Source organism: Crocodylus siamensis, chromosome 12 (genome assembly GCF_052110815.1).
Source record: "Crocodylus siamensis isolate JL-2025a chromosome 12, ASM5211081v1, whole genome shotgun sequence".
NCBI classification, from domain to species: domain Eukaryota; kingdom Metazoa; phylum Chordata; order Crocodylia; family Crocodylidae; genus Crocodylus; species Crocodylus siamensis.
Window position 1 is genome coordinate 42,589,950 of NC_143406.1, and position 20,952 is coordinate 42,610,901.

Below are 20,952 nucleotides of genomic sequence, written 5' to 3' on the forward strand. Positions count from 1 at the left end.
CGGAGGCCTGACGGCAGGCTCTGCCTGGCTGCCCTGCTTCCCCTGAGGCAGGTGGGGCGCCGGGGCGCCGTGGTCTCGGACCGGGGCTGGAGCAGCGGGTGCCGGACTCTGACGGGCTGCGCCCCACGCACTGAAAACGGCACGCCCCTGAGTACCGCCAGCACGTCCTTCAGTGCCACCTTGAGCACCGCCGGCGTTTTCAGTCACACAAAGCAATGAAATAAACCTGTTAACGTGCCACGGCCTGGGAAGGCTGGGCTAGGCCGTCGGCGTCCCCGCGGTCCCGCCTCTCCGCCATGCTACGCGGCGGCACCTGCCGCCACGCCCCCCGGCAGGCCTCGAAGCCCCGCCCCCCTGAGGAGGGGGCGTGACTTCCCCGCCCCGTGAGGGGAGGGGGCGGGCCCTCCGCGCGCCCCGCCCCGCGCGGGGCGTGGCCCGCGCGGGTGCCGCGGGGAGGCTCTTAAGGCGCCGCGCGGCCGCGAGCGGAGCGGCGCAGCCGGGGCCGGCGGGACGATGGTGCCGGGCTGCGGGCGGCGCCTGGTGCTGTCGCTGGCGGGCTCCATGTTCACCTGCCTGCTGGTGCTGGTGGCGGAGCCGGGCGCGGAGCGGGGCGCGGGCGCGGAGGTGCGCAGCTTCAGCGCCTACTTCAGCCGCCTGAGCCGGGCGCGCCGGGAGGCGCCGGGCGCGGGGCCGCGGGCCGGGATCACGCCGCCCGCGCCGCCGCCCGCCGAGGAGCTGTCGGCCCGGGACGTCTTCATCGCCGTGAAAACCACCCGCAAGTTCCACCGCGCGCGGCTCCAGCTGCTGCTCGACACCTGGATCTCCCGCAACCCCGGCATGGTGCGTGCCCGCCGCGCCGCGCCGCCCCCCCCCCCGGGCCGGGCGCTCCAGCTGGGCCGGCCCGTGCCCGGGGCACCCCCCACCCCGGCTGGCCCGTGCCAGGGCCCGCCGCTGCTGCCGGGTGTGTCCCCAGGTGGGCTCTCCCGTGCTAGCCCCCCCCCCGCTGCCGGGTGTGTCCCCAGGTGGGCTCTCCCGTGCTAGCCCCCCCCCCCCGCTGCCGGGTGTGTCCCCAGGTGGGCTCTCCCGTGCTAGCCCCCCCCCCGCTGCCGGGTGTGTCCCCAGGTGGGCTCTCCCGTGCTAGCCCCCCCCCCCCGCTGCCGGGTGTGTCCCCAGGTGGGCTCTCCCGTGCTAGCCCCCCCCCCCCCGCTGCCGGGTGTGTCCCCAGGTGGGCTCTCCCGTGCTAGCCCCCCCCCCCCCCCGCTGCCGGGTGTGTCCCCAGGTGGGCTCTCCCGTGCTAGCCCCCCCCCCCCCCGCTGCCGGGTGTGTCCCCAGGTGGGCTCTCCCGTGCTAGCCCCCCCCCCCCCCCGCTGCCGGGTGTGTCCCCAGGTGGGCTCTCCCGTGCTAGCCCCCCCCCCCCGCTGCCGGGTGTGTCCCCAGGTGGGCTCTCCCGTGCTAGCCCCCCCCCCCCCCGCTGCCGGGTGTGTCCCCAGGTGGGCTCTCCCGTGCTAGCCCCCCCCCCCCCGCTGCCGGGTGTGTCCCCAGGTGGGCTCTCCCGTGCTAGCCCCCCCCCCCCCGCTGCCGGGTGTGTCCCCAGGTGGGCTCTCCCGTGCTAGCCCCCCCCCCCCGCTGCCGGGTGTGTCCCCAGGTGGGCTCTCCCGTGCTAGCCCCCCCCCCCCCGCTGCCGGGTGTGTCCCCAGGTGGGCTCTCCCGTGCTAGCCCCCCCCCCCCCGCTGCCGGGTGTGTCCCCAGGTGGGCTCTCCCGTGCTAGCCCCCCCCCCCCCCGCTGCCGGGTGTGTCCCCAGGTGGGCTCTCCCGTGCTAGCCCCCCCCCCCCCGCTGCCGGGTGTGTCCCCAGGTGGGCTCTCCCGTGCTAGCCCCCCCCCCCCCGCTGCTGGGTGTGTCCCCAGGTGGGCTCTCCCGTGCTAGCCCCCCCCCCCCCGCTGCTGGGTGTGTCCCCAGGTGGGCTCTCCCGTGCTAGCCCCCCCCCCCCCGCTGCTGGGTGTGTCCCCAGGTGGGCTCTCCCGTGCTAGCCCCCCCCCCCCCCGCTGCTGGGTGTGTCCCCAGGTGGGCTCTCCCGTGCTAGCCCCCCCTCTGCTGCTGGGTGTGTCCCCAGGTGAGCTGTCCCATGCCAGGGGCCCCCTGGGCTATCCCTGCGAGGCCGTCCTGCTGCTGGGTGTGTCCCCAGGTGGGCTCTCCCGTGCTAGCCCCCCCCCCCCCACTGCTGGGTGTGTCCCCAGCTGGGCTGTCCCATGCCAGGGGCCCCCCATGCTGCTGGGTGTGTCCCCAGGTGAGCTGTCCTGTGCCAAGGGCCCCCTGGGCTATCCCTGCGAGGCCCTCCTGCTGCTGGGCGTGTCTGCAGCTGGGCTGTCCGGTGCCAAGAGTGCCCCCGTGCTGCTGGGTGTGGCCCCATTTGGGCTGTCCCATGCCAAGGGCCCCCTGCACTGCAGCCCAGCCTGTGCTACGTGCCCCCCAGCCCAGCTCTCCCTGCTCGGTGCTTCCCTTGCCCCGCGCGCTAAGTGCCGCCCCCGCTGCAGCTGGGCTCTCCTTGTGCTGCGCTCTCCTCCCCACCTCCACCCTGCCAGTCCTAAGTGCCCTTACCCACAGAGCAGCTGGGCCAGCCCACACTCTGCCCCCTCAGTTGTGTGTGCCCCTGTGTCACCCTTAGGGCTGGTTGCTCCTGGAAAGATGGGGAGTGAGGAGCAAGATATGCAGTCGGGGTGGCCGGACTGGGCTTGTGGGAGGGGAAGCTGGGCTCCGCAGCCTGGCAGGGGAGAGCCAGTTGTCAGGGCTGTGGTGGGGGCCACGCAGGGAGGGATCCTGCAGCTGTCGAGCCCTCTTCTCTCCTCCCGGGCAGCAGCGATTGGAGCCCAGGGTGTCGAGGATGTCTCGGGGCCACCTCCACTGAAGGCCTGTGTAGCGGGTAGGGGGCTCAGACAGGGCCTGGCCAGACCCTGGCAGAGGCTGAGCAATAATAATCAAGCCCCTTTCCAGGCAGTGCTTCACCAGCGTGGTCAGCACCAACCGTATCTTCCAGTGGGGAAACTGAGGCAGGGAGTTGCAGCGGCAGAGGCAGGAACAGATCCCCTGTACGCGGGATGTTGCCGCTGTGGCTCTGACGCCTCGAGTGATATTTCTATCGTGGACAGGCCCTGTGCTACGTGCCTGAGCCCACCTGTCAGTGAGGGCATGTCCGCAGGGCACCAGGCAGAGTCCTGGGGGCAGACGCTGCGGTGGGGGGCAGCGTGTACTCCAGGTTATTGGGGGTGAGAGAGGTATTGGATATCTTGACAGGGGAGCAAGGGTGGGAAGGCAGCAGTGCTTGGGGATCTCTCCCGCCTTGCAGCGTGGCTTTTAGCACATACTTGCCGAGAAGCTCCCCTCCAGCTTGCTTCATAAACCCTCCTCATTGTCCCTGACGCTCCCAGACTCTCCAGCAGTCCCTTGGCTCCCTGTTCTAGTCCTCTTTAAAACCTAGAACAAGACAAATACCCGTTTCCTCTCGAAACACCCCCTTCCCCTTCCCCTTCCCCTTTGGGTGGTTTGGTCAGAAAGCTTTGTATCGTGAAACGAGCAGTTTCTGCCTGATCTAAGAACGTCTCACTCTTCCTCTCCACCAGTCCTTCCCTCTTTACACATTTCCTCCCATTCTCAGATATATCTATTTATATATTTATTTATATTTAAAAGACCTCGGTAGCAAAGAGAAGAGCTTGGGACTAGCTGGGGGATCTGACTAGTTTGACTCGCTCTCTTTCCCGGCGCCGGCAGTACTGCGAGGCAGCCCTGAGCGCTGCGGACTTGGTGGGAAGGGGGGGGGGGGTGATGCTCCGGGCCCCTTTCACTTGCTCTGAAGATCTCCCAGGCTTGGCAGCGGTTTTGCCGCTTCTCCCTGCCATGGTTATTTAGCGGAAACTCTTAGCCGCTCTTTTATGCGTTGCAGTCACGGAGTGGGAGAGCTGGGGGGGTGGATAAATACCCCGAGCACCTACAGATGATCCTGGGAAAGGCTGCTCCCTCTTTCTCCAGGGCTCCGCTTTCTTCTGGGGTTTTGTTTTGTTTCGTTTGTCCGTTTGGATTCCCAGAGCCCCGAGCCTCGGCTCTCACGCGGTCCCCCTGGGCAAGCTAACAAAGCCCCTTTTCTCCCAGCGCAGAGAAAAGGCTCCGCAGCCTCTTGTGTGGTGCTTTCCATGGGAACCGGGGAGCTGGAGCTAGCGGTGTCCAGGTCAGGTTGCCTAGAGATGAGGGCCATGAAGCCAGGGGGGCTGCAGCCAGGAGAGGTGCCCGGCTGACAACTGCTGAGTGACGGCTCTTGTACGGCACTTGAGGGACAAGCGTTTGAGAGGGAGTTGAAGTCGCTGAAAACCGCGGATCAGGCTGGCGAGCAGGCGGTGGGAGTGCCGTTCCCTGCCGGCCTGGCCGTCTGACCTCTGGGCTCAAAGGGGCCCGACAGCTTGCATTGCTGCTGCCCAGGGGGCTGCTGATCTCCCTTGGGAGGCCCTGGGGATGGCGACTCCCTGCGGTCTTCCCTCTTTCTTTCACTTGGGGGGTCTCTGAGCTGTGCGGGTTTGGCTGTGCCCCCTGCAGGCATGGGCATACAGCTCTGCAAGGAAGCTGAGAGCTGTTCCTCAAAGCTCTTCCGTGCAAGTGCGGCATGCGGTTTGCACAGGAGCTTTTAGGCAGAGGAGTTGCCTGAACTAAAACGGTGACTCTCAGTTTGAGTCAGGGCCTCCTTTCCCCAGGTCCCGGCCTGCTCTCTTGCTCTTACTGTCTCACTTCTGTTTTGCCAGCAGCTTTTCTGCATCGGCGCTACTGTGCGCTGTGGCTGCAGGGCACCGGGGAGATCCCCTGCGACTGGCCCGTGGGCCAATAAACACGTGGAGCTCTGCCGAGAAGGGGATTGCCTCCCTCTTCCCCTTCCAGCTCCCCCATGGGCCAGCACCCGCCCTGTCCCACCCACAGGAGTTGCTTTCCTCCCTTGGAGAGCAGCGAAAGGGTGAAGTGAAGGGCGCTGGGAAGAGGGAGTTGGCTCTATCAGGTGGCCGCAGCCTGGGGAGGCGCAGCTATTGTGTTCCCTTCGAGATGCCCTTTGTTCTGCAGACAATAGTCCCTACTTCCTGCCTTCCAAGACCTGAGACGAGATGAGATGATGTGATGGGACAAATCCCCCTATCCCCTCTTCCTCTTCTTATCTGAACAGAAAGGACAGGCCTTTGCCCCCTTTCCCTCCAAAGTTAATTTCACAGGGAGCAGCCCAAGCAAGGGCTGAGGTTCCAGCTGCAGTTCCCCAAGCCCTTAAAATGCTTATGGTGTTGAAGAGCAGTGGAGGGAGAACTTGCGCTCTAAAAAAGACAAAAAAAAAAAAAAAAAAATCCCGCTGCTGCCGGTTAAGGCAGCCGCCAGCATTCCTGCTGAGTCGGAGGATTTGCGGAGACAGGATTGCACAAGTGTTGCCCTGTTCCAGCAGCGCGGGGCACGGAGCGAATGCTCACCAAGCGACACGAGGGGAAGGCTGGGCTGGCTGCTCCGAGGCACAGCAGAGCCCTGCAATTAACCCCGTCGGGAGCTGCAAGGCCCGTTTCCGGAAACCTGCTGGACAGCCGCAGGCCCCGCACCTTCCCCTGCTGCTTTATTCGGGAGGAATGCGTTGGCCTTCCAGGGAGCTCCTTCCTGAGCAGCGGCAGCTCCCAAACTTGCCCAGCACCTTGGCCAGAGTCCCTGTCCTCGGGGGTAAGGGCCTGCCGCCGGCGCTGTGCGCTGACACGCTCTGAGGAGGCAGAGGGAGCTGAATATGTAGCTTTGGTCCTGTTTACACCCCAAACACAGGTGGGGGCTCAGCCCCCCACGACAGGTGGGACTGGGCTGCTAGAGCCACACCAAACCAGTTCTGGCCGCTGCTGCAGCCCGAGCCCGGAGAGGGAGGGCTGGATATCTTCTGGATTGCTGAGCTCTCGAATATTGCCCGGCTTAGTACAATCCTGGAAGGGACTTTGGCCTTGCAACTAGAGCTGCAGGCGCTTACCCACCCCGTCTGCAGGATCGGGCCAAGCTAATCCGAGGCAGGAGTGTAGTGCCTGGTTGATGCTCTTTGATCGGGGGTGAGTGAGGGGCAGGGTTCAGTCTCGGCCCCCAGGAGCTGTTGTGGGGGTGTAAGGCTATTAATTGTAGGCTTGAAGCCACGACGCTGTTCTGCTCAGGCCTTCATAAAAGCTCGTGAAATACAAGTCTGAGAGGCATGTGGAGAGCATGAGGTGGGAGGGGGTGGGGGCCCTAACTGCACAAGGAGTTCATTGTTTGCAAGGGGATTATTAAAAATAATAGCACTTAAAATTACAGAGTGGAGGATTCTTCCTCGGACAGAGAAGGGGAGGGGGAGGGAGCACTCCGGGCCTTGTATGAGCCCTGGTAACCCCAGGCTTCACGTGGGCCTGTTGCAAAAAGGATCCTGTTCCAGCCCAGCAGCTGGGGAAGGCCAGGGCGCAGGAGGCCTATTCAAATGAGATGGTGACTTTCCCTCTCTGGCCCATCAGGGTCTGAGCTGTGCATGTTTGCAGTAAACATCTGTGCTGGAGAGGACACCAGCCAGGCAGGAACCTGCTGCAGCTGCTCACTCTCACCTCCTTCCTCCCCCGAGTGGTGACTTTTCCAGCTGGAGGATGGATACGGACTGGAACCCGCCAGTCCGACCTGCCGCCGCCGCTGTCCCAGCGGGAACTTCAAAATGATGATGTGTGGCCGCAACCTGGGAGAGGAGCCAGGGCTGGGCTCTGCCTCAGCCACGCCATCGTCTAAGAGGCTGCCCCAAGTTAAAGATGCCGCTTTCTTTTTTGCCCGTGAGAGGGAGCCATGCAGCAGCGTGCAATGGGCAGCTCCTGCCGCAAAGCAATGGTCGCATTCCTTGGGAGCCGTGAGCACCTGGTGCTCTCCTTGGGTTCGGTGAGCTCCAACCCAGCCCGATGAGTGCAGGCCCAGCCTCGCATGTGATGGGAGGAGGGAAGGCAACCTCTAGCACAGAGGAAGGGGAAAGATGAGATTTATGCAACAGCGTGTGCTGTGATGGTTCCTGTTTTCAGTGAAGCGTAGGAGTGGGTAGGGCTGGGGTTGGATGTGGGGCTGTTGGTCTCCTCATACTGTGGCATCCCTGAAGGGACTTGTGGATTGATGGAAAAGGGCCCCAAATTGGGACTAGCATGGCAAACAAGGCAAGGTCAAGGCTGGTCTCCTTGCTGGGTGAGTGGATTGGGAGCTTTAGACTATCCCTGCCATTGCACATCCCCCAGTAAGATAGCAGTGGAGCTCTGAGCAGCCAGGGTTTCATGACAAGGGGAAGTGAGTCACCCGAGAAAGGAGAAATGAAGGAAGAAACCTCTCTCCACGCGACGGCTGGGTGCGGTGCATGGTGGCAGACTGGACAGCTTGCCCGTGCTGTGTTGGGCTCGGCCTGCTGGAATTGCCTCTAGCAGCCCCTGTGCTCCAGCCCACGGGTGTGCCCCACCACTGCAGCCGCCTCTCTCTTTGGGCCCCGTTATGCAGTGGTTTAAGGAACCTGGCGAGGTAATTTTCATGGTCTTGGCCTTATTCTTTCATGGCCACTATTGTTTGAGGAGGCTTTGGCATCCTGTGTTTCTTTAAATCGCGGTGTTGAGAACAATGAGGTTTCCTGTGTGTCTCAAGACAGGGGCCCAGGTCAGACAATGCAGCCACAGAGCACACAAAGAAAAGGACTTCTCTTTCACCAATTTAAGAGAGTTTGATTCAGGGGGGAATCCCAATCACCCCAGAACCTTTTAAAGCACGAGCAGCTCTGACCAATGTGCAGAGGAGGCATCTGAATGAATGAGAAGGGGGAGAGATGAGGCAAAGCCAAGGTGCAAGAAACCACGTTCAGGCCACCATGTGCCAGCTGACGGCTTGGGGAGGGGGCTGCAGTGCTTTGTTATGCCTGAGACTGCCTTTCAGCTTGGAGACCCCACATGCATGGAGGCGAGCTGAAAATCTAGATGGGTGCAACCAGCTGGCGTAGGTATGGCTTGATTAGCCTTGGAAGTCAGGAATGATTTGCGATCGGCTTCCTGCATTGATGGCAATGGTTTCAGCCAAGCAGTGAGCCAGGCCTGCAGACTCCTCCTATAGGCACAGTATGCATGAGCCAGCACTAACCAACCAGCCTGCTCATCCTCACACCTCTGCCTGCATGACCTCCCCTGCTCATCAGCAGTGATTTTCTAACAGATGCACGAGCAAGGTCTCCAGCTGCTGGGCCGTTGTGGCTTTGACACAATGTGCTGCCCGGCCTTTGCTAGGAAACCCAAGCAAGCCGTTCGGGACCCAGACCGAACGGTCCACTTTTGACAGGTGCCAGGCCCACGTGGAGAGGCGCTGGCCCGGCTTTGAGCCTGTTGCTTCTGCCTCGCTCTTGCAAGCTTGCGAAAGGCAGTGAGCATCTCTGATCTGCACGCTCTCTTGTGTAGCTTGAGCAAGGGAAATTCAGCTGAGCAGGGGCAGTTCCTGGCCCTTCCTCCCCCAGGCACGACCAGAGAGCAAGGCAGCCCGTACTTGCAAAGGCGAAAGAGTCGCTGCTTATCGCTTTGACCCTGTCCTTGCTGGCCTCGGCAGAAAGCTGGATGGGGGGCGGGAGCGGAAATTGTGCCACAAGGGAGAGAGGAGCTACAATTCAAGAGTGGGTGTATTATACGGGGGGGGAAGCTGTATGCCCTGAGTATCCAGGGGGCCTGGAGTTAGGATTTGGTTACAGCTGGAGAGGCCTCCTGCCTTGAGGATGAGCTGGGCTTCGTTGTAATGTGGTGTAGCTCACACACCCACGGTGACTTTTTTTTCCTATCCCCTTTCTGTTCTTTTGGCTTATTTCCTCCCCACTGCCCCTCCCGGTCGTCTTAGCGCCCCTCTCCTCCCAGCTGAGCAACCTTTGGAGCCCTCTGCTCCCGGCATCCGCAGCAGAGCCTGGATGCCAGCCCAGGGCTGGGAGCACAGGGCAGGGGGGAGATCTCGTCTATAAGCTGTGCAGACAAATGAATTGCAAAGAGAGAGAGAGAGAGAGGCTGCAATTGTTTTGGCCTTAAGTGAATTTCCTGGCTGGGTTCCTGCCGCCCAGAGCAGCGAGGCAGGAAAGGGGTGGGAGGCAGCAAACCTGTGGTGCTGCGATAGCCCCCGCGAGGTGACGCGGGGGCTGCGCGCAGGCTGTACCCTTCCTGCCCGGGAGACGGGCGGGCAGGCTGCGACTTTCCGGAGCTTCCTTCCAAGGGGTCTCGTGGTCCCTTCCTGCGGGGAGGGGCATGGAGAGCTTCGCTGACAGCCCGGGAGATAATTTCATTGTCTGGGGAGGGGGGTGGGAGCATCTTCGGGACAAAGACTTTCAATGCAGGCGAGCCATAAACAACTGTCTCCTTGGGTCTATTTATAGCGGCCGCGCTGGAGGATGAGTTGCGGGGTTATTTTCGGCGCGGGCAGAGGCGCAGTTGCCGGACGGCGTTGTTGAGCTAATCAAGCAAGCGTTTTCCTCTTGATCGCATCCCCAGTGGGGATCCTGCTCCAGCCTGCTCCTCTTCTTCAGCCTGCTGTCACCTGCCAATGCTTCCCAAAGGCATCGCGACCAGCCAGGCTCTTCTGGGCTTGCTGTCATAGCTCACCTCTCCTCAAAGGGCTTTGGAGACCATCCCAGTGAGAAGCAACGCCCCCCGTCTGAGCGCTGGGAGCCTCGCACTTCTTGACCCTCCTCTTGCTTCTCTCCCAAGCCAGGCGGGCGGATGCCGCCTCGGCTCCTGGCACGGGCAGCGGTGGCATGGCAGGGGCCTGACCCTGGTCGGGGTCTTTCTGCCCTAAAGCTCGTAAAGGCGGGGAAGGGCCTGGTGGAGCCCAGGAGCAAGCCGAGCCTTGGGCAGGGTCCAGATTGGGGCGCTCTCCCTCGGAGCAAGGCAAGAGCAATCCGTACCGCCCTGTTCCTCCGAAGGCAGCATGGGCCTTATCCTGCTGGAGTGCTAGCCCATCCTGCTTTGGAGAGGGACCTCATAGTGATGTCTCTTCCCCACCCCCAAACTTACCCCGAGTCCCGGCATGTCGGCCGGGAAGAAAACTCTTTCTTGGCCCTTACAGCTGATCAGCTAATGCCCTGAGACTCGGGCCTAGGTAGCTCCCCAAGCCTCACCAGATCTCCTTAGGGGTGGCTGTGCTGCTCGGCCCTTTGTTCCTGTCTCTTTGCAGCATTTGACCCCCGGCAGGATCGCCTTTTCCTTGGAGGAGCTGTCTCCAGCACAGACGCCTTCCCTGGCACCTGCTGGAACGGGCCCTGTGCGACGCACTTGGGGACGGATCCACTTCTTGTGCCTTGAACCCACCGTTTCTATTTTTCCTTTCCTTCAACCCCACAGGCCACTGCAGCCCGGCCCACCTCCCCTCCCCTCCCGGCTCCCTGTACCTCGGGGACCTAAGCAAACAAATTTGGCGTGGCTGCCCTCCTCTCCCGGTTAACCAGCCCAGCTGTATGCTAATGGCCGGGCAAACACACTGCTGCTTGCTTAACTCTCCTGTGCTGAGTAAAGTTGGCCAGAAGAATCTGTGCTATTGTTACCAGCCCCAACGCTTCCCAGAACAAAAAGCCCACTGCTGAGACTGGGGTGAATGATGGGTGGCAACGAATTTCCAGTTCACTTGTAATTCCTTGTTTCAAGGAGTCTCTTTCTACACCCCCCCCACCCCCCCCAATTCCCTTTGTCTTTCTCCCTTTGCCCTTTTGTGCGCGTCTGGTTTTTATAGTCCTTGGCAGCTGGTTGCGGTTTCTCCTCTTGCCGGCTTTGTTTGCTGTGCGCTGATTTGATTTAAGATTTCTTTCCCACCCCCCACCCCCAATTCTCCCCCTCCTGCTCTGCTACCCACCCCTGCCCCAGCCAAACCCATTGAGAACGGCGGGACGAGCTCCCCGCCCCCCACGCGCCCCCCGGGGCCAGCGGACATATGCTGGGAATTAGCTGTGTAAATAAGGGAGTGCTGCCAGGCAGGTGGCTCAGGTGCAGGGGTGGGTGGCACTCGCTGCTGGGCCCCAGGCCAGGCAGCGGTTGAGGGTGGTTCGGTTACCTGGGGGGCCGGCGGGGCTGGGGCAGGCACAGGTGCAGGGAGCGGTGCTGATCCCCCGGCTGCAGCGGGCTGGGCAAGGCCGGGCTCGTGCCAGAGATAAGCAGCTGCCGCCGCCTGACCTCCAGCTAAGTAAACACGAGGCAGGGAGGCAGGCGAGAGGGCTGCGCTGGCGCCGGGTGCCAGCGAGGAGCGCCGGGCGCCCGCTCCGGGCGCTACTGACGCAAGCGTGGGGCAGCTGCAGCTGGACGCGCTCGTCGCACGCGGGGCGTCCTGGCGGTCGGCGGTGCAAACCCCTGCTCGGGTCCGCACGGGCGCTGGGGCACGGGGCGGGGCGGCGAGCCCGGGTGCTGTTCGGCAGCATGGCCCGCGGGCAGAAGCTGCTGCTTCAGAGCCTGGGAGCAACGCTGGCGCTCCGGGCCACTGCCACCGCATCTCGTGCCATAGGACACGCGTCCCTCAGCTTTGCCCCTAAAACGCTTACCTCTGGGGTCAGTGACCTTCCCTCCCCACCCCGAGCCTGACCCGGTTCCTAATTCACAGCGAGTGCTTCAGCTTTAAAGCCAGCGCCCACAACCCTTGACACTGATGACAAGATGACTCCCCTCTCTGCAAGCCTCAGCCCCCCAGGCTGCCTTTGACTCTGTCCCTTGCTCCATGGCTTTATGGTCCTGGCAGCTGCAGAGAGAAATCCTAATCACTTTTCCTGCAGCTGAAACAGGGCCGACGGAGGACTAGCTAGGGAGGAGGCCAGGAAGGGCAGCTAGCAGGAGTAGCTGTTTCCATCTTCTCCCTCTTGCGGGCAGGGCATCTTTAACCTGTTGTTCCTCTCTCACCTTCCTGTCCATTTTTATGGGGTCTGGGCAGAGATGGGGATGTGGGATGAAGCCTCTTGTCCTCTTTGCGCGGGGAAGAACTAAAGGGGAGGGTGGAAATCTCACCCTCATCCTCATCTTGCTTGCTCCGTTCTGGAAGTGAATTCTCAGCTCGGCTACCTTAGCTTTGCCAGCCTGACGGGCGCTGTCAAACCCGAGGCAGCCGCCCCTCTTCTCCGGAGCTTGTGGTGAGCGTTTCGGTGAGATTCTTGAAGTCCTCCTGTTTCCCAAAACAGCTTTCATTTGTGCTTTCCCAGCTCCCAACAGGTCTGCCCCACCACAGCTCCGCATGGGCTGTGACCGGTGGATTTGATATGCTGCACTTCATAACCCAATCCTTTCTGTAAAGAGGAGCAAAGCCAGGCCTGGGCTGCAGAGCTCAGTGCCGGATTCACATTGTCCCTGGGTTCAGGAGCATAGGATGTGGGGTACCCCCATGGCCTAACTAGGAGCGCTGCACGGACAGCCAGACACCTGGGCTGGCCTGCCTGATATTTAAATGATTTTGCTGCTAGAGCAAATGAAGCAATGCCCATTCCCCCAGGTCCTGACTGCCATCCTGCTGAGATGCTGAAACTTCATGGCAGGGACACCATTGTCAACAGTGAGGGGACCGGGGCTGAGGAGGCAGGCGCCTCCCCCCACAAGAAACCCGCAACTTGCCCAGTAGAGCAGTGGGATCTCGTTACCATCCCATTCTGACACTGTTTTGTCTTCACTTGTAGACGTTCATCTTCACTGATGGGGAGGATGAGGAACTGAAGAAGCGAACAAGTGAGTTACCCAGTCTTGTCCCCCTCTCACTTACGGCTCAGGTGAACAAGGTGGAAGTGCAGGTCTCTCTGGTGCCTCTGAATCCAGAGGTGACAGACAGATGCACGGTCTTGCCTCTTGGGTTTTACTGCACTTCTGACCTGCCACCCTGACCCTCTGCCAGCACACAGATGGCTTCTTTCTGGCTCTCCTTGCATCAGGCAGATCGTGCAAAAGCACGTGAACAGTTACAGATACTGAGTCCAGAGCACTCTTGGAAGTCGGGCCCAACTGCACTCATGCAGCGCTCCAGGACCCCTTGGCTGGCTTCTGGCTTTACCCAGGGGAACTGAGCGCACGCAAGCTCTTCGGTTTGCAGCCACCTGAGCTACAAGCCGGGGTGGCTCTCTGAGGAGGGCAGAAAGTGCACGTGGTGGCAGCACCCTCAGGTGGCTTTCGGGGCAGGTGGAGCCCTGATGCAAGGAGGGGCAGCTTGTTTCAGCAGCGACCTGTGGGAAGGAGCCCCAGCTCCCAGCTAAGATCGCTGTTGAGATGAGATGGACAGAAAGCTGCATCCCCCCATACCTGCTGTTGGTAAAGTGCCCCAGGCGGCTATCTCTGTCTGCCTTCCCAGGCGGCTCAGCAGGGTGCTGATTAACAAGCTGCCTTCCCAGGGATTTTCCTCCTTGTCGAGCTGTAATTAACTGGAACAAGAGTAGGAGTTTCTTCCCTGGGGGAGGGGAAAGGAGGGCCCTACTCAGGCAGTGTTTATTCAGCAGCCCCTTTCCCTGGCCCTGGGTCAGGCCCCTCTATTCTTCTGATGCAAATGAGTCCCTTTCAGGCCCTGAATCAATTCCCTTTGAGAGGGCCCAGCAAATAACAGGTGGCTGGTGCTGGGAAAATGCAGCATGAATAGGGCAGGATTCTGGCTAACACTCCCCAGCAGAGCAGCCAGTTCACAGGCTCCCCTCCCCCTCTCAGGGAGGCTGAGCGCAGCTACCCAGGGGCAAGGTGACTCCTTAGCTGGGAGCTTAGCGCAGATCGATAGCACTGGGATAGGGCAAATCCATGTTCCTCCCATGACTCAGCTGCACCTGCTGCAGGAGCTCTTTAAATGCACCTCACCTCACATCGCTCTTGAATGCAAAGTCCCCGGGGACACTGCCCTTTGCCCCGTAGTCCGATCCCTGAGTTATCCCATAGTCAAGCACTGCGGTCTTGGACTAGTGCTGTAGAACATGAGCACGTGTTCGCTGGGCTTGGGGAACGTGCACTGTGCCGGGAGTGGGGCTGGGTCTTGCTGGAGGGATGCTGGATTGCTGTTGTCTGTCTTCCCTCCTCCTCTCCCATTCATTTAGATGCGCAAGACATGAGTTTTCCCATGAGTGCACCCAGTAGTGCAGCCCTGGGCCACGGGCAGCTGTGCATGGTGTGGAAGAACACCCCATTTCTCGCACAGATGGGAATGCCGTTCCCACCTCTCTGTTCTGCATGCACATCTGAGGCAGCAAGGGGTGGGTCCTGCTCCAGAGGATGGGGCACCCTAGACTCAACATGGCTTCTCTCCCCACTCTCTTCTTGCTGCAGGAAATGTCATTAACACCAACTGCTCAGCAGCCCACAGCCGCCAGGCATTGTCTTGCAAGATGGCCGTGGAGTATGACAAGTTCATCGAGTCAGGAAGAAAGTAAGGAGGGAATGAATGTCCTGTGAGGTGTGGGAGGAGGAGAGGATGCATCTTTAGCGTGTGGAAGAGGCATGTTTGCATGCTCATGTGCACGACAGGACAAACGCGTTGCGGTGCATGAAAGCCAAGGGCTTGAGCTCTGTAGCCTTCTGCCCTGGGGGGGTGAGGCTTTCGGCCTCCATGGGTATTCCCAAGCACATCAGGGCTGTTGGTCAGTGCAGTGTGTGGGGTGCAGGGAGGCCTGGTCCTGCTTATGTGGCAGGAGTTGAGGGAATGGGAAGGAGCTAACTTTGGCTCCCTTCCTGGCTCCAGGTGGTTTTGCCACGTGGATGATGACAACTATGTAAACGTCCAAATGCTGGTGAAGCTGCTGTCCAGCTATCCCCACACGCAGGACATCTACATTGGCAAACCCAGCCTGGACCGGCCCATTCAAGCCACAGAGAGGATCAGCGAGAACAAGATGGTAAGCAAGCAGGACAGTGGGCTTGCCAGTGCCAGCCAGGGATAGTCGTCCATGGCTGGGTGAAATTGGACAAGTGGTTGTGGTGGTGTGAGCAGTCCCACTTCCATTAGGCTTGCATTATTCTGGAAAATGCCCTAGTTTGTAGGATGTAGAGGGTGTTTAACAGAGCTGTAATGCTCCCTGTGCTGGGAGGCAAGCTGAAGGGTTTTTCTGTGGGGCCTGTGTTGGTAACAAGCTGGTGAGAGAATGGTTGGAGCAGGAACAGGTTGAAACTGTGGTTTTGTTTCTCTCTTCTTTGCAGCACCCTGTCCACTTCTGGTTTGCCACGGGAGGAGCAGGCTTCTGTATCAGCCGTGGGCTGGCCTTGAAGATGAGCCCATGGGCCAGGTAAGGGGGTTGGGTACCTGGGACCCACACAGCTCTGTGAGGTCCTGGATCCCCTGTTTGTGGGCTGGGATGGAGAAATGCGGTAGACCAGAGATCTCTGGGGAGTGCCTGTTCAAGGAGATCTGATTCTTTTGTGGACTTCATGGGCTCTATCCCAGCATCCTGTGGCTGGAAGTGCACCTCGGTCCACCTGACTGTTTTTTTGAAGTGGTCCAGAAACTAGCTGTGAAGGACTCTGAGCTCCTCCAGCCTAAAACCAATCTGTCTTTAAGGCAGGGTTGACAGTGCACTAGGTCTGGGCTAAAAGTGGACCAGCCCAGCCCGGCCTTTCTCCGCAAGAGTGGGGGAGGCAGGGGTGCCTCCACGGCAGGGCTGAGGTGATCTCCTAGCAGAAGTGCTGTACTGAAACTCTCTTGTACTATTGCCTGCAGCGGGGGGCACTTCATGAACACAGCAGAGAAGATCCGTCTGCCGGATGATTGCACCATTGGCTACATCATCGAGTCTGTGCTAGGCGTGAAACTCATCCGGAGCAACCTCTTCCACTCCCACCTGGAGAACCTCCACCAGGTGCCCAAGACAGAGATTCACAAGCAGGTAAACCTGGAAGACATGCATTCCCCGATTCCCCATTAGAGTAGAGCCAAGATGGAGCAAATACCACTTCAGTACAGATGTCCTGCACGCAGAACCTGGACCCTAGCAATCGCTGGTTGCGGGAAGAACAGCAGCATGGGGGGTGCTGTGTTTCCACCCGTTCTTTCAGAGGCAGCAGCCCAAGGCACCTTGGTGGCATATACCCCGGTCACAGTCCAGGACAAGTGGCTCCTAGGGGAGGGGGCTCCTGTCTCCCAGCACAGTACTACAACCTGCAGACTACAGCCAGGTCCTGCTTGTCCTTCTGGCTCTGTGACTCTTAGGCCCTTGACTGCCCTGTTCTGTGGCCTGATGGTTAAAGCCTTTGCCTTGAGTGTCACATGTGGGTTCAAATCTCTGTCTGAGTAGGACCCAGAATCCAGGTCTCTAACTTCGTGGGCAGGTGCTGCTGTCAGCCAGGCATCCACCCCCCATCTGTGTGCTCTGGATCCTAAGATGAGGGGCAGCTATGAGGTCTGAGGCAGAGCAGGAGTTCAGTCACACACCTGTGTCGGGTTTTCCAAGTCCGTGTAATGCTGTTGGTTAGCACACCCCTTCCTGGGGCAAGGCACCTCCATCCCAAGGCATTGCAATGTCGCAGGGAGCAGTTGGGCTCTCACAGCAAGGTCAAGCAAGCAGCGCAGGTATTTGAGCCCCGGGTCTCAGGCCTCGGTCCCAATTTCCAGCCTGCTGCCCTGCCAACCTGTTCAATGTTGTGCTCCCCAGGTGACTCTGAGCTACGGCATGTTTGAAAACAAGAGGAATTCCATCCACATGAAGGGTGCTTTCTCTGTAGAGGAGGATCCATCGAGGTGAGCAGCACATCTCTCCTCCACCTTAGGGTGCATGATGGGGGGGGGGGGCCTTCCTTCCTTCCTTCTGCTAAGCACCTAACCTGGTGCTGCTGCTGTGCGCAGCTCGTGGAGGCAGCCCTGGGTGCTGATGTCTGCTCTCTCCCTTCTCTTGCAGGTTCCGCTCCATTCACTGCTTGCTGTACCCAGACACCCCGTGGTGCCCAGTGAATGTTGTTTACTAGGAGACATGTGTCCCCTTTTAACCTTGTCCCAAATCTCCCTGGTATCCAAAGGGCTTGTGGGACCTGTGTGTGTGTGCATGTGCGGTTTCTTTTTTTTTTCCCTTGCTGTGAGGCGAATGGGTATTGTTGCTGTGTAATGCACAGTGTGTGTGTTTTAATAGGCTGCTGTGCGGCCCCTTCTCCCTCCCACCCCAGCCTTCAGGCCGAGCGAGCAGGTTTGGTGGTGTTCTTTGCCTCCTGCAGATGGGACGGGGCAGGTGGGAAGGGCTAGGTCCCAAGCACTTAAACGGGCTGATTTTGAACGGGGTATCCCGGTCTGCAGCCTGGGAGGGTCTACGTGTTGCTTTGCAGTGTTTGCAATTCTCGCAGGATGCGTGTGGAATAACCGTGTGTGCAGGGGTGGCTCTCGGCGGCCACGGCTAGCATTTTGCCTTGCGCAGCTTCTGAGCTTTTCTTTTTCTTTTCGCTAACCCAGGCTGCGGTGTTGCCCTCCCACCCTTACCCTAGCTTAACCCCAAGGCTCAGGCTCCTTTTTTTTCAGATGAAGGTTCATTTGAGAAGTCATTTGCTTGCTTGTTCTAAACTCTTTCCCCTGTTTCTTGACAACCCCATCTCTACCTGGACAGGGAAAAAGGAGGGAAGTTTGCTGGCTCCAGAGCCCGCTGTCTTTGGGCCGAATCCAGGAAACACCCGGGAGGACTGTGTACCTTTATCGGTTGTCACGTAGAGCCGGACTCTTGGAACTCCAACTCGGTCGCGCTGAAGGGAGACGGGAGAAAAGGGGGTGTGGGGGCGGAAGCCCAGAGTCAGTGTAAACTCTGTTCACTGGAGTTCCCAGGTCTTGCTGAAATATTTTCAGTAGATATAAAGCTATGCAGTATTTATAGAGAATAATTTAAAAGACGTTTTATAGAGGGGTGGGGTTTTCTACCAAGAGGAGCATGGATGCTGTGTGTGGGCATGCTTCGATGGGGAAGGCACATCTCCCTTCAGTGCAAAGTCTCTTCCCTCTTACTTGCCTTCTCATTGGGGCATTTTCTGAGAGGAGAAAATGTCCCAGTTCAAGCATCTATCGGCCAGATCTGCTTACGCTAATCCTATGGGGAGCACGCAAGGCCTGGAGCAAGGAAAGCTCCAGGTCCCATGGAGAAAAGATGCGCAGCCAGGCTGAGAGAGCATAAACGGAGCATAAATGCTTTCATGGTTGAGACCTGAAAAGTCTTTGCTGTTTTTGGTCCTATTCACCACTGAGTGTGGGGAGGAGGTAGGCAGCAGGAGCTGTCCAGAAACACCCTTTTCCTCCCATATGCCTCCTAGGCTGGTCCAGTTGTTAACGTCCTCCTGGAGAGCCAGGCTGGATACTGGAGCTTGGCTGCAGGTCCCTGGGGTGCCATCCAACCTCTCAAAAAGCTGTGTGCTGGGATGGCACTGTCAGCACCTAAGGGAGGGTGATCCTCTTCCACCTCGCCTGGCCAAGGCAGGGACAAGCTTAAGGAAGACGAGCTTTCACGGGGAGGTCTGGCATCGTCATCCAACGGACCTTGCTGCATCTCCTGCTCCCATGGAGAGCTGCTCAGGGCCTGGGAAGCTTTTGGCCGCTTCTGCGTTGACACGGACCTGCCTGAACAGTCTTCGCCTGGAGCCCGAGGTTGGACCGTCCTCATCGGGCAAGCGGGCAGAGGCTGGGCTGAACCTTTCCAAAACAAGCTGAGAGAAATTGGCCCATACTGGGCATGTCTGTATATACCGTATTGTGCCAGTACTTTTGTTACTGTGCCTTCTTGAACATGGAGAATGATGTAGATATAAAGAGAAATTTTTTTTATACGTTTTCTGTGGATCGGAAAAAGAAAAGAAAATGAAAACGTCTGATGCTCTGTTTAAAAAATTAAATGGAACTGTCTTATAACTGTCCCTGACCTTTAATTTATATGTCCCAATATCTGGGACCTCGCTCTGTGCTTCTTATGAATTACTTGTTGAACTAAATAGAGGTTGGGGAATAAAAAAAATAAAATAAAATAACAAGGACAAAGTGTTCTCAGGGAGTTAAACCCGATCGCTGCCAAGGACCCACTAGGGCAGCCATCACCCAGTGCTTTCAATAAAGCAGCTTATTTGCTAATCACTGTCACATGGTTGTGGTCTCTGGTTTGAATGACATCCTGGGGAGCTGGAGTGCCACCTATGCAATGATACATGCATGCCAGCTTCTCTTTTAACAGGCCGGAGGGAGTCTGCACGCAAGGGTTTTGCAACACGTCCCCACACTGAGCTTTGGTGGAAATGTGTTACATGAGTAGTTTCTGCAACTCGCCCAAAACCGGCCTAGTGCCCAGTGCCTCTCAGAAGGGCACGGGCCTGTAGTGCCATCTCTGGGGATATTGTTTTGCCAGCAATGCATCCTGTGCTCACTACAGTGAAGGACAAGGTGAGGGGGGGGTGGCACGCATGCATGCATGTGCAGGACAAGGGTGGTGTGAATGTGAAGGAGAAGGGGGGGGCATATCTATCTGTTTACTCTTCCCTACCCTGAAAGACAAGACATACCAAGCCCTGTCCTCTGCTTTACATCTGGAGGGCCAGGGCAGGTGTGGGAGGACAGGGAACTGAACAAAGCTGGGCTGCAGCTCATCCCATCTTCTGGCAAAGGGAAGCAGGAAGCTGGGGAGAGCAGGTTTACAGCCTGGCAGCCAAGTGAGGGAGTGTTGCCGCTGCCTGAGGCTGCTACTGTCCAACAGCAGGCGTGGGAAAGCTGGGGAGTGGCAGAAGAGTGGCTCACCGGTAGGTGAGCGGGATGGGACCCTGCTTGGCATTGAGGCTTTGTAAGCCACAGGCCTCATCTTGCAATAGTCCCCAGCAAGTAGGAGTAGGGAAAGAGAGCTCGCCCACGAGCAAGTTTACATTGCACATGCACTGAAACACTCAGCCCAGCTCAATGGGCAGCATGAGAGCAGGCGCATGAAAGCATTTCCCCTTGTGCTGCTGTTGCTCCAACTCAAAGCCCACCGGTGCCTGTGCCACAAGTCTGAGCCTTTCCTCCTGACACCATCACATGCTCTTCCCCCTAAACAGCACACTTGAGCGTTTTGCTTGAACGTCACCACTACCGTGGGTGTATTTTTAGTATAGCAAAACCCGAAAGGAAGTGAGAATGTGTCAAAGCCATGCCACACTGCGGCATCTGGTACACAGTGTGAATTGGGGGTGTCTTTCCTGTGCCTGATCCTCTGCTATCGCACTTCCCGGCACCCTCCCTGCTGAGCAGTGAGTCACTACCCAGCAGCAACGGCATTCAGGGCAAGATGCTACCCACACAGGGAGCAAAAAAGGTCAAGTGAAGTGAAACAGCCTCCACGCACCCATGAATCAGAGGCGCTGCACACAAACACTGGGGCACCAAGTCCTTCCCTCAGCAGTTTGCAGGAAGCGTGCTGTCAGCTCCATGGGCTGCATAGTTCCCTAGTGCTCATGCTGCTGTGAGCAATGGCTTGGGGAGGGGAGGGGGGCATCTGTCCAGCCTCATTTGGCAAATGTTGGGCAATGGAAATGCAGTAGCTTGCTGAAAGCCACCCCCTCAGCTGGAAGTGCTGTGGTTGGCAGCGCCTTGCTGGTACCATCAACACGGTGGTTAGGGCACTTGCCAGACAACAAAGCCCATGCAGTTCATTGCTGATGAGCAATTGGGGGTGGGGTGCCAGGATGGGGGTAGGGAGGGCTAGTAGTTGCAAAACTTCTGGCTACTGCAAGTCAACCACTCAGCTTCCTCCCTTACCAGCACAGGAGTACATACTGCAAAGCCGCCACTGCCAGCTCAACAACATTGCTTAGATGTACAGATAGCGCTATCATGCAGGAGAGTGTGAACCACCTGATTCAACAATGGCTCTGACATAGTCTGTGTCTTGCCCGTGTGATTTCTATATGCACATCAGTGGGCCCAGCAGAAGGGCTCCAAGTTGAGATGTGTTCTTTGAGCTCATATGATGCCAAAGAAGAGGACACCACTGCCCTATTAAAGAGCAAGCAGG

At 58.9% G+C, this 20,952-nt stretch overlaps 1 protein-coding gene across 1 annotated transcript; it reads left to right on the forward strand.

Annotated features, from left to right (window-relative positions):
• The first annotated feature begins 443 nt into the window (after positions 1 to 443).
• On the forward strand, positions 444 to 19,046 carry LFNG (LFNG O-fucosylpeptide 3-beta-N-acetylglucosaminyltransferase). The gene is made up of 8 exons (XM_090023907.1): positions 444 to 840; positions 12,682 to 12,730; positions 14,297 to 14,396; positions 14,709 to 14,862; positions 15,164 to 15,249; positions 15,681 to 15,846; positions 16,612 to 16,697; positions 16,855 to 19,046. Exons 1-8 carry the CDS (start codon positions 514 to 516, stop codon positions 16,919 to 16,921), a joined length of 1,035 nt encoding a protein of 344 aa, XP_089880033.1. The 5' UTR covers positions 444 to 513; the 3' UTR covers positions 16,922 to 19,046.
• Positions 19,047 to 20,952: the final 1,906 nt, after the last annotated feature.

Bases quoted from the DNA above. Each gene is read 5' to 3' on its own strand.
- LFNG (XM_090023907.1), top strand. From the start codon at position 514: ATGGTGCCGGGCTGCGGGCGGCGCCTGGTGCTGTCGCTGGCGGGCTCC. The intron at 15,250-15,680 runs GTAAGGGGGTTG...TATTGCCTGCAG, and splicing joins AAGATGAGCCCATGGGCCAG to CGGGGGGCACTTCATGAACA. The intron at 15,847-16,611 runs GTAAACCTGGAA...TGTGCTCCCCAG, and splicing joins AGACAGAGATTCACAAGCAG to GTGACTCTGAGCTACGGCAT.